The sequence below is a fragment of the Myiozetetes cayanensis genome, unplaced genomic scaffold (assembly GCF_022539395.1).
Source record: "Myiozetetes cayanensis isolate MyiCay16 unplaced genomic scaffold, myiCay2020 scf2-11, whole genome shotgun sequence".
Lineage (NCBI taxonomy): Eukaryota > Metazoa > Chordata > Aves > Passeriformes > Tyrannidae > Myiozetetes > Myiozetetes cayanensis.
The window spans coordinates 853,980-869,091 of record NW_026087411.1 but is presented as its reverse complement, the minus strand read 5'-3'; the positions used below and the strand labels follow the sequence as shown (position 1 = coordinate 869,091).

At 50.6% G+C, this 15,112-nt stretch overlaps 1 protein-coding gene across 1 annotated transcript; it reads left to right on the top strand.

The window, feature by feature from the left end:
• The first annotated feature begins 214 nt into the window (after nucleotides 1–214).
• BUB1 (BUB1 mitotic checkpoint serine/threonine kinase) lies at nucleotides 215–12,323 on the top strand. The gene is made up of 25 exons (XM_050314902.1): nucleotides 215–236; nucleotides 357–416; nucleotides 797–941; nucleotides 1,169–1,365; nucleotides 1,907–1,947; nucleotides 2,212–2,306; nucleotides 2,578–2,627; nucleotides 2,733–2,923; nucleotides 3,170–3,318; nucleotides 3,664–3,971; nucleotides 4,643–4,695; nucleotides 5,201–5,338; nucleotides 6,117–6,206; nucleotides 6,508–6,598; nucleotides 6,967–7,042; nucleotides 7,639–7,819; nucleotides 8,258–8,336; nucleotides 8,790–9,001; nucleotides 9,426–9,566; nucleotides 10,159–10,274; nucleotides 10,912–11,073; nucleotides 11,174–11,331; nucleotides 11,418–11,595; nucleotides 11,783–11,889; nucleotides 12,043–12,323. Exons 1-25 carry the CDS (start codon nucleotides 220–222, stop codon nucleotides 12,236–12,238), a joined length of 3,231 nt encoding a protein of 1,076 aa, XP_050170859.1. The 5' UTR covers nucleotides 215–219; the 3' UTR covers nucleotides 12,239–12,323.
• Nucleotides 12,324–15,112: the final 2,789 nt, after the last annotated feature.

Sequence of the window (15,112 nt, the reverse complement as noted above, 5' to 3'; positions counted from 1 at the left end):
TTTTATTTCATGTTCCGTGCTTCACTCCGGGGGATGGGGGGTATCCCTTGGAGACCGGGCGCGATTGACAGGCGATCCAGCCAATGGGACCGCGGCACTGCCGCTATGGGGGCGGGGCGATCCCCCACGGTGACCAATGGTAGCGCGGTGCGCGGATCAGGGCAGCCAATGGGGCGGCGTTGCGCGGCCAGTTTGAATCGCGGGAGCGGTTGGGTCGCGATGGCCGCGAGCGGGCGGTGAGCGGGACGGCGGCACCCGTGGGATCGGGATCCGCGGGGGATCGCGGGGGATCGCGGGGCTCGGCCCCCCCCGGGGCTCTGCCGCCATCCCAACACGACCTGCCCTTCTTCCCGCAGGAGCTACGAGGCTCAGATCCGGAATTACCGAGGGCCAGACCCGCTGGAGCCCTGGGACAGGTGAGCGCGGGGCCGGCCCGGGTGTCCGGATATTGACCCATCCCTGACTCCGGAGCTGCCCCCGATCAGGAATCGTCCCGGCTCAGGAATCGCCCCATCCCTGGCTCAGGAATCGCCCCATCCCCAGCTCAGGAATCGCCCCATCCCTGGCTCAGGAATCGCCCCATCCCTGGCTCAGGAATCGCCCCATCCCCGGCTCAGGAATCGCCCCATCCCCAGCTCAGGAATCGCCCCATCCCCGGCTCAGGAATCGCCCCATCCCTGACTCAGGAATCGCCCCATCCCCGGCTCAGGAATCGCCCCACCCCTGGCTCCGGAGCTGCCCCATCCCTGTCTCGGGTGGTTCCCTGGCTCGGTGCTGATCCCGGGACGTTTTCCAGGTACGCTCAGTGGGCAGAGGGATGTCTCCCGCTCCAGGAGAAGCAATCCCTGTGGCCCAGGCTCCTGGAGGACCTGGTGAAGATGTTCCTGGGCGACACGAGGTACCAGCAGGACCCGCGGTTCATCAAGTACTGCGTCAAGCTGGTGGGTAAAGCTACATTTTTGGGGGACTTAAACTGTCCTAAAGTATTTACAGAGCAGTTCTGGGGCTGCAAAGAGCCACGGGAGGAGAGGGAGCCTTTCGGGAAGGGCACGGAATTCAATTTCCCTGCAGAATGTGAATCTTGCTAAAGGGACAGCGTGGGATTTTTTTGCCTTGGATGTTTTTTTTTTTGTGAGTTCTTATGGCTTGTGCACCTCCTCCCGTGCAGGCAGAGTTCATCTCTTCCCCTGGCCAGTACTTTGAGTACCTGCACAGGCAGGGAGTCGGAGCAAAGTCCTCGGATTTCTACGTGGCTTGGGCTCAGCAGCTGGCGAGCGAAGGCAACGTGCAGGGAGCAGGGGCTGTGCTCCAGAAAGGGCTCCACAACCAGGCCCAGCCCCAGGAGAACCTGCAGCAGCTCCACTGGTAACTCCAGGACCTCTTTTCCTCCCTCATAATGCTCATTATTACTCCCAGTTAACTGGACGTGGCGCGTGGCTCGTTATTTTCTCTGCTGGAGCAGAGGCAGACTGATTGTTGTTTTTGCTAAATGTTAATGAAATGCTTCTCTGCTGTTCAATAGTTGTTGGGGGGTTTGGAAGGTTTGCTGAGAAAAACTGCCCCAGAGTGTCTTCAGTGAAACAGGGCCCAGAAAGCAAATCCCTGAGCTCAGAGTCCTGGAGCTTTTAAGCATTTAACTGGGAGGAGCTAAAGGCAAGAAACCGTGGAAAAAGTGATGTAAAATGCAAAGCAAACACCCTGTTTTATTCTCCTGCTGCCCTTTGCAGCCCTTTTAGTTTTGCAGCCCTGGAGGGAACAGGAGATGTCCACACACAGTAAAAATCCTGGGTTTCCCTGTTGCATTTCAGGGCATGATTGCACCAGGAGATCCAAGGTTTCCTGGGAGGTGGGAGGAGAGGGAGGCAGAGGATTTCCTGGTAATAACTGGCATTTTTTTGCAATTTAGCTGGTTGCAGAGTTCTGATCCTTGGAGTCATCCCTTGCAAGGTGAGGCTGAAAAAACACCTGTCTGAGTCGTAACTCCACTAAATGAATCTTTTACCTCAATCAGTGAGTTTTGCCATTGAAGAAAACAAGTTTTCTGCTTCATTTTTCCCCTGTTTTCCTGACCATATTAAAAATCTTAGGCAGACTGTATTCAAAACAAGTCACTAATTTTCCAGTGCTTCAAGTCAATAAAGATGCACCAATGAGCAAATGATTTCTGCTCATTAGTGAGTACAAATATTTATGTTATGCTTTCTGTCCCAGGTGCTGCTGTTGTAAAACCACTCCAGACTTCCAATGCTGTGAATCTAATGGCTCCTCAAAAAGAGGAGTCAAATGTTAACCCCTGCAAAAACCAGGTAAATTATGAAGAATTTGGCCACTGGGGGAGAGATGCTTCCTAAAAAGTTTGGATTGGTGAGCTTGACTGAAAAAGAAAGGTAAAATACAGGAGTGTGGTGTGGCTTAAAGCTGTCCCTGATGTTTTCCTGCTGCACCACATCTCCATATCTCCACATCTCCATCGTTATTCTTGGGAGGAATGATATCAGGGGATTCTGTGCCAGTTGTGCTGCTTGGATCTTATTTTCTCTTTTAGTTTGATGTTTTCTCCCCCCTGCTCTGCTTTAGGGTCCTGATGCTGCTGGTCCCCAGCCCTGTGCTGCTGGAAAAGAAGAAGTGTAAGTGTTTGGGTGGGTTTTTTAAAGCCCCACCGTGGGAAAATGAACCCGCTCCGAGGACAAATCCAGCAAACCTGACCCTTTCCTGCTTTTTCCTCCCAGGAGGTACATCACCTACATCTCCAAATCCGAGGTCCTTCCCAAGCCCCCTTCTGCTGGCGCTGCTGGGTGCGAGCAGGTCCCGATGTACGACAAGAACCTGCTGCTGTGCGAGGGCTCCGAGCTCTCCTTCGAGGAGCTGAGAGCCCAGAGATACTTCAGGAGATACGAGCGCCTCAGGAGGCAGCAGGAACTGGGTATCCCTCTTTTTCCCACCTATCCAAACAACTCCTTCCTCTTTCAGCTCATCCCCTGGGTCTGTCTTTTTGAGCCCAGGTTGCCCTGGGGGTGTTTCTCCTGAGGAAAGCAGTGGGCAATTAGCAGTGCTAATGATTGTGGGGCAGACCAAATATATCTAAATTTCAAGTGCAAGCAGCTTGTAATGATCACATGGAGAGACCCAGGGTTAATTGTTTCACTGAATATCGTTGTTTAATCTTCAGAGGAAGAGGAGAGAGACTCCCTGAGGAAAAAGGAGTCGGCTATGCTGGAACTCCAGGCCCTGCAGAAGAAGCTGGAAGAGCTCACCCAGCTCAGCAAAAGCCTGGAGGAAACCAGGCTGGAACCAGCAGCTGAAGCAATCCAGAGGGTGGTGAGTGTGTCCTGGGATGAGCATGGGATTTGTCCCACAAAATTTAACCGTGCTTTGGGAACCAGAGTGGATTGTTAACCAAATCTGGAAGTTCTGCCTGCAATACTAATACAGATGCCTCGAGCAACTTTGAATACTCAGATTTTAATGGTTACACCCCGAAGTTTGGGTTTGCATCTCTAGAATCTGGTCTTAGAAAGTTCTCTCAAGTGTGAAAAGCTGTTCTAGTCACGCAGAACTAAAGGGAAAATGGCAGTGGCTGTACTTGGAGGGTGCTTGGGTGTCCAGGGACACTTCTCTGATGGACTTTGTGGGATGTTTGAGTGTCCTTTCTCTTCCCTGAAGGTGCCCCCATGTGCCAGGCCCAGCACACCCCTGCCAGGGAACTGTATGGCAGCTGGTCCAGCCCCAGATGTGCCCAAGGGGCCAGAGCAGCCCCAGCCCAGTGTTTGCCCAGCCCCTGCTCCCACCCTACTGCCAGCAAAGCCCCTCGGCCACCGGCTCACATCGGGCTCCCTGTGGGAAGGGAGGGAGGAGAAGGACACAGCCAGAGCTCAGCCAGAGCTTGGGGAGCTCCAGAAGAGTTCGCTACACCCTCCCTTCAGTGCTGTCTCAGCTCAGGAACGGGCACAGCCCCACTCAGCTCTGCAACAGTGAGTATGAACAGGCCCCTTCAATTTGTGTCCACCAGCTGAGAATTAACTAAAAAGGAGTCTTCCTTCTTGAGAAAAAAGAAACAACACCAACCTGAAATTGCCTGTGGAAACTGGTATTTGTTAGGCATAGAGCAAACTTAGTCCTCATTGCAGTGTTTAATTCCTTCAACCCGCTGAGGTTTAGTTATGATGAGAGGAATTTCGGTGTGTAACTGCCTGGCTGTCCCTGGCACGCCTGGAATAAACACCAGGAACGCTTTGTTCGTGCAGGTCCCACTCAGAGGTCTCCAGAGAAGGCTAAAAAGTGTTGGTATTTTTCTCCTGCACTTTTGCTGTGGGCCTGGGCCAGTAGAGGACACAGAATTGGGGGGCAGAGGGAGAAAGCCAGGCTGGCAAAGGGAGGGTGGCTGAGTAGGCTTGGCCAAGATGGAAGCAGTTATTCACTCATATCATGGAATTCCTTGGAGGCAAACTGTGTCCAAAGCTTAATGCATTTTAACCTTTCTAAAGGACTCTGCTGCCTTCCAGGTTTTATATTTACTGGCGGCTGTAGGAGGGTCTTTCAGGGGTTGATATTTAATAGTATTCTAAAAGACTTCCCACTTCATTTAAATAGGGATTAAAATGGGATTTATTCCAAGCTAATGTGCTCACTCTTTCCTCTGAAGGCACCTCAACAAGAGATCCACTGGATTAACTCCTGCTGTGGATGTGAAGGAAGGTGAGCAGCCCAGTTTGGATGGACACTGATGCTGTTGGTGTGACTGTTCCTGGCTGGGGATCAATAATTGCATGTGGACACTGGTTCCAACCCTAGCAAAACATTTGGACTTCCCTGACTCCATCCCTGTGTGTCTGGGCAAGGTCTCTCTATCCCTTCCTTGGATCCAGCCCCTGTTCCCACCTTCGTGCAGTTCCTTTTCCAGTGCGGTCGGGAGATCCCTGTTTGTCCTTGCTGGGATAGATCAGATCATTCCTGTGAATTGCAGACGGATTCCTCAGAGGCCACCCAGCTATCCCAGGTCCCTCTTGTCCCTCAGGGCGGTTTCCCCTGGGAATCTGCTGTGCAGATACCTGAACAAGCCAAAAATCCCTCCCAAAACCCTGCGCCGTCATCCCGCTGCTCGCCTTGTTTACTTCTCCCCACTAACATTTTTCTCGCTGCTGGAATGTCCATAAACAACCACAGGCTCCTTCAGGAACGACCTCTCCGTTGTCTTTTCCAGCCTCCAGAGGTGGAAATTGTTCCTTTGCCTCTGGCAATGTTTCCCAGGCCACCCCGAACACCTCTCTGGGAGGAGGGACGCAGGCGACGCCCTTCAAGGTGCAGCCGTCGCCCACCGTGCACACCAAGGAAGCCTTGGGTAAGATCTGGAACAACATCCTGCTCCCTCTGGAGTCAGTGGGATCTGTCCTGGCAATTTGAGTGCTCCACTAGCCAAGGAAGTTCTGTAGGGATGGGCAAGTGCACCATTCAGTCAGTGAGGAAAATATTGAATCATTAACCCTCGGTGGGGATTTGGATGACCCAGAACTTTGGGCCAGAAGTAGATGCTTTAACAGCATCCCAGCGGCCACATCCCATAAATTCCCGGATAAGTCACTGCCAGGCTGCTTTGGGAGCGTGTTCTCTGAGCTCCTCTTGTCACTGATGTCAGGGACTCCTGTTTGCAGGCAGCAGACTAATCTGGAAGTTGTCAGCTCTGGTTGATGTGGAGCTGAATAAATCTCTCTGGAAAGAAAAATAAACCCCCAAAACTTGTGGCATTCATTAGTTTTCCAAATACCTAGGAAATTAAAGGAGAATCTGCCCCCTTGGGAGACCTTGGAAGGTGTGTGGTGGCCAAACTGGACCTTCCTGTGTCTGTTCAGTTGTCCAGGGGATTTCAGTGTATCAGGGAGGAATAATTGTTACTGGCATTTGATAAATGATGAGACTGTTATAATTAATTACCTTTTAAGACTGTTATAATTAATTGGCATTTGATTTGAATACCACACAATGGATGAGGCTCTGAAAATTTCCTTTTTCTGGGAGTGTTATTCCTGTGGGGTGGGTTTTTTATTTACTTTTTAAAATTTATTGATTTATTTTTCCTTATTTTCCCCTCATTTTCCCTTCCATTTTGCTTCATCTGTTAGGCTTTCTCATGGACATGTTTCAAACACCCATCTTGCCTGAACCCCTGGAAAACAGCACCGAAGAACTGGAAGCCTTTTTCAGGAAAAATGGTGTGTGCTGTTTCTTTTCCCAATCCATGATGTTCCATCTTTTATTTCCCGTTTTCCACCTCCCATGGGGTCCTTGTTGTAAGAGTTAGGCCAGGTTGAAACCCAAAGTTTTACAAGGGTGAGCACAGAGAGATTTCCCAACTGGCTTTGGGCTGGAAAAATCTGATTCCCAAGCATTTATGGGAAAGGGGATTTTGAGCAGGAATTCTGCAGGTGGAGGGACCTGGGTAGGGGGGGAAACGGGGCTGTTTAAATAATCTTTATTGGGTGAAGATAACATTGCTTATCTCTTATTTTTCAGAACCTGATGGCTGTTTGAAAACTAACATTGTTGTCCCTGTCACTCCTGCGTTTTCCATCTTTCAGGATGACAGTGAAAAGGAGAACAGCAGGTAAGGAGGGGGAAAAGGAACAGCTGAGCTCAGCTCGTGAAAAATTCCAGGCGGGATTGATTCCATTCCAGAGCACTTTGCCATGGCTGAGTCAGGAGTGGCTTAGGTACAGCTGGTAGGGGCTGTGTGGAGAGTGACATGAGAAAAGCTGTAGTTGCTACCCTGGAATTGCCCAACTTCCCTGTTTGGACAGTTTCATTTTCTGGGGAATTTGTTTCTTGGAGCTGCTGCAGCTTCTCTAGGTACCTGCAAATGGGACTCTTAAAAAAGAAATATAAAAAATTGAAGTGAAACCAAGCAGGTGTGCTTTGGTCAGGGTGCCTGGGAAAGCTCCTGGGCAGAGGAGTTCTAAAATCCCTGTTTTTCAGGATCCCACAGCACAAGAACAAGGCAGAGGAGCCCAAAAGTCTTGGACAACGTCCCTTGACCGACTGTGCAGCAGAAGTGAGTGGTGATCCTGCAAGGATGAGCTGTGGAAGTGGGTTATGCAGTTGTGGGGCCATCAGATTTACCTCTGTCCTCTCCCAGCCCCACAATGTTCTTGGGAGCGATGCCCTTTCCCGTTCCCTGCCAACAGGATGAGCTTTTTTTGATTGTTAATTCTCATAAAACTTCTGGGAGCTTGATAGTGGAGGCCTCCCTCCCTGGAATGAATCCAGCTGCAGTTCCTGCGTGGATCCAGCATCAGTTTGGAGGCAGGAAGAGACGTTTCATCTTCCAGCCTCGCAGATTCCACAGCCCAGGAGACGCACAAACCCCCAGTCTGCCTGGATATAAGTGATCCCTGTATGGCTCTTCCAGGCTCTTGTGGCAATTTTTTGTCTTCTGCTGCAGATTATTGCCAACACTCAGGTCTGGTCCAAAACTATGGAAATCTATGGGATGTAGGTTATTGTTGCCATTCCCATGTTTTCCTAATAGTCCTTTATTTTTCTGACATCACAAGCTGACTCACCATTATTGCCAGAGGCTGCTGGAGTTTACAGTGCAGATGATTTGCTGGTTTGATTTTAGATCTTTATCTCTTTTCTCCTGTGTAGGAAGAAGTGGGGACCACGGAATTCCTGAGGGATGATTACACAGTGTGGAATGTCCAGTGCAGCAACAAAACCTTGGCTGCCAGTCCAAACAACACCAGAGACTTTGCACGAGCTGCCCAGCTCGTCTCAACACCCTTTAGTTACCTGGCAGCCTGTTCCCTACAGCCTGTGGAGGGCAGAGGTAAAATAAGGAATATTTTGGGATGAGGGAGTTGAACTTGGTGCTTCATGACTCCAGTTTTGGCCAAATCCCACCCAGGGGTGGCTCCCACTGCTGCCACTCCTGAGCCCACGTTCCCTGTGGGGAAAACCAGCTGGGGGCTGGCCCAGCACATCAGCTCTCCAAGGATTTCTAATTGGAGGGAAAAGAGATTTAAGGGATAAGACAATGGGTATGTCCAACCATTCCAAGGGGTCGTGAAGATCCAAACACTGCCTGAATCCCAGCACCACCTCTATGCTGCTCTGCCCCTCTTTAGTCTTGGAATACACTCCCTGGAGAAATCCAGCCCCAATCTTTACTCACATATTGGGAACTGTGGGTGGGAATTCCCTAAATGTTCCTGGGTTTGGGGGAAACAAGCACTGATTTGCTCTTGTTGCTGCTCCCTGTGCTCAGCCTGCGGGGATGACCTGCTACAAATGGACCTGGAGTTTCCTGGAGAAGGGCACAAACAGACAAAACCCCAAAAATTAAGGTATGTCGTGACCTGCTGGGATTTCAGGTCATCCAGGGCAGAGCTGGGCTGCTCTGCTGCTCCCAGTGCAAGTTTTCCAAGGAATCTGGTGCATCTGCATGAGCCTGGCTCTGCTTAGGGCACTTCTCAGCACTCTGGGGATAAATGAACCTGGGTTGGGTGAAAATGCCCCAAAAATGCTTCCAGGATTTAAGTTTTGCCACGTTTAAATTAAAAATTACCTTATCAAAAAATCCACTGCTTTCTTCCCTGCTGGCTGATGAACTTGAAGGTTGTTAGGTATTGGGGAATGGGACTCACCCAAATCTTGTTTTCTTAGGAAAATTCCATTTTATTCATCTCAGTGTTGGCCAAGGTTGGAAGTGTGGGCATTTGGCAGGTTTTTGCTTCCTGAAGGTGCCAAGCCCCCACGGCAGCAGGGTCAGTTAATGATATTTTGGTTTCAATCCCTAGCCCTGCTCTCGAACATGCCACGGGACAGAGGGAGCTTCAAGGAAACCTCCTGAAACACGGGAATGGGATTCAGGGAATTGTGGCAACCGCTTCCCAACGGTTCCAGGAGCAGAGCGCCACGAGCAGAGCTGAACCTTCCTGTGCTGGGCTGGACAGAATTTCCCAGGAGAAGCTGCGTGGAGGGGGCGCAGCCCGGAGCGTGAGAGCTGCAGGCACAGAGCATTCCCTGTTTTTTTACTCTGTGTTCCAAGGTTGGAGCAGGGGGCCCTGCAGTGAGCAATCCCGAGGCTCCTCGGAGGATGTCGCTGCTCACCTGCGAGGGATGTGAGGAGGGACAGCTGGGGGTTGTAGCTGTGTTGGACGATGCCCAAGATATTCCAAAGTGCAGGAATACTTGGAAGTACTTACAGGTGCTGTGCTCATCGAGGCCCAAATGCTTTGGGAAAATCCAGCTTCTTTAACAGGTGTAAATAACCTGGAATGTCCAAATCGAGGGATATTTAACTTTTAGCCTTCTTGGGGTTTATGTTTTATGATATTTCCTTTGAATCAGTGATGCTCATTCAAGTGTAACCTTGTGTGACCTCTTTGAAATGACATTTATGGCTTAAATACTTCTCTTTTTCTTCCATGAAGTCCTTGTGGAGAACCCTTGGGATAAGGAATTGATTGCCAGGTTCTTGTCGGAGCTTCCCAAACCTCTCCACACCTACACCAACTACTTTGAGTGGAAATTTGCTCTTCCACTGATCGTGCTGAAGGCTGAGCTCCCACTGGGTAAGAGCTCCTTCAGACATCCCGTTTTCAAGCATTTCTCAGTGTTTTCCTGGGAAAACTTCTCAGAGGTGTTTTGGAATTCAGCTTCCTTGTGGGTATATCCAGACACCTTCCAGATTATCCTATGACCTCACCTTTGGGGTTAGACCAGGGGTTGGTTTGTTTCTTGTAGCAGAAGCCTTTTGGAGGAGGGACTCTGAGGGATCGTTTTCCTAGTTTTCCTCATAATCTGGGACACAACTAGCACAGAACAGCAGCGGTCCCGTGTCAACAAAAGCTGTAGGGACGGCGATTGCAACACCCCTGTGGGACTCAAACATTAGTGTTTACTTTTGAGGACACGGCCTTTGGAATTTGATCGCTTCCAGGGGGTCAGACCGAAATAGAAACACTGTTTTTTTAGCGTGTGGCACTCCTGGTTTCAAGAGTGAGTCCAGGCTTTCTCCTGTGGAAGGGATGACTTGTAGGGAAAAAAAAAACAGCTCTGGGCTTAAATAATTCGTATAGGCTGGTGCTCTCCTTCTTTTTCCCTGAGTAGTGGTTCTCCTCCTGGAGTTTGCAAGCAGGAGCTGATGTTGTTCATCTCTTTAAGGTTCCAGCTCATTCCATGTGGATTGCTTGGTCGGAGAGGGAGCTTTTGCCCAAGTCTATCAAGCTTCCCTCCTGGATGCCAGTAACCCTCGGAACAATCAGAAAGTCATGTTCAAGGTCAGTGGGATTAGGCCAGGAATGCTCTCCTGGAATAATTCTGGAGTCTTACAGTAGTGACACCTCCCCCCGGCCTTTCCACTTCAGATCTGTCCTTGGGACCCTTTTGTGGATCTTCTCATCAACATTTAGGCTTTCAGGAAAAAACTTTCTTTGTGTTAACACCTTATATGAGACCTTTTTGGGATAAAAGGTGATTCATGTTTTCTTTTGAGCATCAGGGATACACCAAAGTGTTTAGCCAGGATGGAAGTGTGGGATGGAATTGGATTCCAGATTTGAGGGGATTAATCACTGAGTTACTGACCTGAGGTTCATTTCTGTGAGGGGGGGTGAGGCCTTGGCACAGTTTTCTCAGAGCAGCTATGGCTGCCCCATCCCTGGAAGTGCCCAAAGCCAGGTTGGATGGGGCTTGGAGCAACCTGGGCTAGTGGAAGGTGTCCCTGCCTATGGCAGGTTGGAGTAGGATCATCTTCAAGGTCCCTTCCAACCTAAACCAATCTGGGATTCCATGATTATATGATATGTCTTTATTTGAGAAGGGAAGATGCCAGATCTCTCACTAAAAACCTAGCCTGGAACTTCTATTTTTACTGCTTTTACAGATTTTCCCAGTAAATCCACTTCTTGCTTCCAGGTCCAGAAACCTGCCAACCCATGGGAGTTCTACATCACAAACCAGCTGGTGGAAAGGCTCGACCCCAGCCTGCACCACCTCTACGCCCACTTTTACTCTGGTCATTTCTTCCAAAATGGGAGCATTTTGGTGGGTGAACTCCACAACTACGGAACGTTGCTGGTAAGTGGCATCAGCTTCTGCTCTGGAGCATCTCTGTCCATCACCTCAGACCTTTCATCCACACCAAGTTGCCCCCATGTGCATCCTTTGGGTTTTCCAGAACGCCATAAACCTTTACAAGAAGGTCCCCGAGAAGGTGATGCCTCAAGCCCTCGTGATCTACTTTGCCGTGAAAATCCTTCATATGGTGGAGGAGCTGCACAGCTGCCACATTGTTCACGGGGACATCAAACCCGACAACTTCATCCTGGGAGAAAGGCGAGTGTTCCCCACCCACGGGAGATGCCGTGCCGTGGTACCGGAGCCCTGGCTCACCCGCCGGGCTCTCGTCGTGCTCGTTGTAGGTTCCTGGACAACGACACCTGCGACATAGATGGTCTCTCTCACGGCTTGACCCTCATTGACTTCGGCCAGAGCATTGACATGACGCTCTTCCCCGAGAGAACGGCGTTCACCGCCCGGTGTGAAACCTCTGGGTTCCAGTGCATCGAGATGCTGACACAGAAACCGTGGAACTACCAGGTAAGGGATTCCCTGGAGCCTCCTGCCGAGATGAGTCCGGGACTATTAGACTTCACTGCCAGAGTTGTACCTTCAAACACACTCCCGGGCTCTCCTTTGGCAGAGCTTGTCCCCACAGGGGGTTTTGAGCTCTTTTTTAGTGGTCTGGGTATATTTTTAACATGAAGCTGGCGTGTTCTTTGTGTAGACAGACTACTTTGGCATTGCAGCCACGGTTTACTGCATGATCTTCGGGATCTACATGCGAGTGAAGAATGAAAACGGGGTCTGGAAGCCTGAGGGAACCTTCAAGAGGTCAGTGCCAAAAACCCTTCCCAAACCTTTGCCTAGAAAGACCCATGGTTTATCCCGGCCTGGTTTGTTGATTCCATCTCAGCTCTGACTGGGGAGGTAAATTCATATTTTAGCAGCTTGGATTTAGCTTTTTTTTTGGTGTTCTTTTTGCAGGCTTGCCAACGCTGAGCTGTGGAAGGAGTTCTTTGAGACCCTGCTGAACATCCCCAGCTGCCACAGCCTGCCCTCGCTCAGAGCCCTGCGCCAGAAGATGGAGGACTTATTTTGCAAGTCCTACAAAAAGGAAATAAAGTTCCTTCGGAACAGACTCGTTGTGTTGCTCATCGAAAACAAGCGCTCACGAAAATAAGTGTTTTCTTTTGCACAGTTATCAAGGGCTCGGTGTTTTATGGCCGTGAGATGTTTCTGTGATGACTTGATTTTAAATAAATGGTTTTGGGGTTGACTTCAGCAATGATGACTTGCATCTCTCTGTGCTTTTAGAGGACAAAATGCACTAAAATGGGTTGCTGAGCTTGCCCAGATTTGGGAGGCTGTGGGTTGAGGCTCCTCCTGCTCTGCCCGTTCTCAGGATGGAAGAAATGGAGGTTTGCAGGTCAGATTTAGGTTGGACAGGACTGAACTCACCCTGGACATCTTCACTTCTGACCTCCCACAATGTCATTATTAGGATTTGGGGGAAAAACCAAGAGGAAAGGGCTCTTTTTTTGCCTTTGCCGTGGCAGAATATTGGGAAAACATACCAGGAGTGTGCCAGGAAATCATTCCTTTAAAAGGAATATTTTATTAGCACAACGCTGCGGGGAGGAGAGGGCATTAATTTCATTTATGCATCTCCCCACAGGAGGGAGACAACGGCCTTTCCTGAATCTCCCTCCCTCTGCCTCTATTTTAGGGGTATCTTTCATCTGCTCGAGTTGTTCAACTGGAAAACCAAGGTGAGCTAAGCCCAGCCCAGCTGGGACAGCCTGGGCTAGTGAGGAGGAGCAGGGATTCTGGGATCCAGCACGGAGGGATGTGTTGCTTCTCACAGGGTTTGCTGTTCTCCTGCAGCTGGGGCTCCTCTCTCTGCCTTTATGGCCAAACCTCTCGGATTCCCCTTGGAAGCAGCCTGCTCTCCCTCTTGTTCGGCTTTCTGCGGCATATGGAAAAGCCTTCGGCTTTGATCCGAAGCAGCTGGTTCCTGACTCAGCTGGAGCAAGTTGCGCAGGGAGGCGGATCAGCTGGAGAGACCTCGGAGTTGCTGGAAACATAAACATTCAGTGCTGGGGTGGCTTTTTTGTTCCCTTTCTTCCCCAGTTTAACTTTTTTATGAGCTGAGCCAGAGCCAGCTGTTCTCTGGCCAGGCCAAAATCTCTGCCGGGCTCAAGTTTTTAGATCTATACTGTAAATTCTGTATTTTTAGTTCCTCGTAAGGCAGAGGCTGCTCCGAAAAGTGCGGAGCCTTACGAGCACAATGGAGCTTTTACCCACTTCTTTTCCCCTCATAAATGCTGCCATTTTCCATTAAATACCCTTAAAATGAACCCACTGCACCAGCCACCTGTTTCTGGGCACACCTTCCCCCCGCCCCTCCATGAACAACTTTGACCTTGGACACATCCCATGGGAAGCAGGAAGGATGAAGGGTAAAAACCACCTCATGAGGGCTCACGCAAAATGAAAACAGATCCACGGAGCGATGCGCTGGGGGGGGGTGGGGATGGAGGCTCCTGTTTTCTGACTGATTTAAACCCAAGCTACTACAAAACCAGCAGCAGAAGGCAAAGGGCCAGCTGGCCCCGGTGGTATTTCCTCCCTGGCACGTGCCGGATCCACGCCGGTGAAGATCTCGAGGTATCCCCAGAGTCGCCCTTTAGAGATAACTCATCTTGGGGCCTCCACCTCCCACACGGAGAGGAGAGATTTCCTGGTGCGTGGGTGGCTCTGCTTTTTCTTCTGCAGAAAACCCAAGTTTGCTCATTTTTCACCCTTTGCCACTGAACCAGGGCCCCCACTGGGGTCTGGGGCTCCCTCCCAGCTGTTCCATCCCTTGCTGCTGGGTGACCCATCACCGGTTAGCCCTGGCCAAGCCCTTTCTGCTGGCAGCATCTCCCCTCAGTTCCCAAACAAATTTCCAAATTATGGCTTTTAATGCATATTAAGAAAAAAAAAAAAGTGTGAGGTTGTTAAAGCTGCAGGTACCTCACTAATTAGTCAGACTCACGTTAATGAAGCAGCGGTCCTGGTTCCCATCCAGGTGAGGCTTTAAAGCCACCCAAGGCGATGTCACTCATTCCAACAGGAACAACAAATAACTTCAAATACCTGTTAACAGGTACATCAAATTCAACTGGGGCAGCAGTGAATCCAAGTTACACCGTTCCAGGGGCCACTTGGGTCATGACAGGACCATTCCTCAGTCCCTTGGTCTGTCACCACATTATCTTGCAGGTGGATGGAAGCAGTGACACCCTGCACAGAGGGTTTAGGTGCTTCTTTAACAAAAATATCCATCTATTTAACAAAGCCCATGTATTTTTATCTGTAGCCAACCTTTGCTGTTTACAGTAGTCCCTGGGGATACAGAACACCCTGATGGGGGAGCAAAGGCTTGATTCTGGGTCTTTTTATTTTTTAAACTCAGCTCCTCACTGTTCACCTGGGATGGGGAAACCGAGGTTTGCTCCCTGCCTGACACAGGGGATCTCGAGCCACAGTGCAGGGAAAGCAATGCCTGGTAACTCCCTCTAAATGGGAGAGGGGCTGGGGGGGGCAGGTTTGGGTTTTTTGATGCTGGTGATGTCACCCACAGGTGCCTGAGCCCGGTGGCAGCTCGGTGCACGTCCCACGGCTGCTGTCCCCACATCTGTGCCCAGCTCTGTACCACACGTGCTGTCCCGCTCCGCTGAGCATCCCTGAGTCCCCTGCTCTCCCTCCTGTCCCCGCTCAGGAAAACCTCCTCCTCTCCCTCCTCTCCCTTCTCCCCTGGCTCCAGGACCACCTCGGGGGAGCCCCCGGGGCCGTGGCAGCTCCCTCCTTCCCGTGGCTGTGAGCCAGGGTGACGGCACCGCGCCGTGGTAAAGGTCAGGCTCCAAGCCCGGCTCAGATAAAGCCTCGTGTTTGAGGTGTGTGGCTTAAACCTGATTTTATCTGCCAGCGCCGAGTGAAATACCACTTGTCACGATGGTTGGAGGAGAAGGAGGAGAACAAGGCGCCGGTTTTTTTCCGTTTGCTCTGTTGT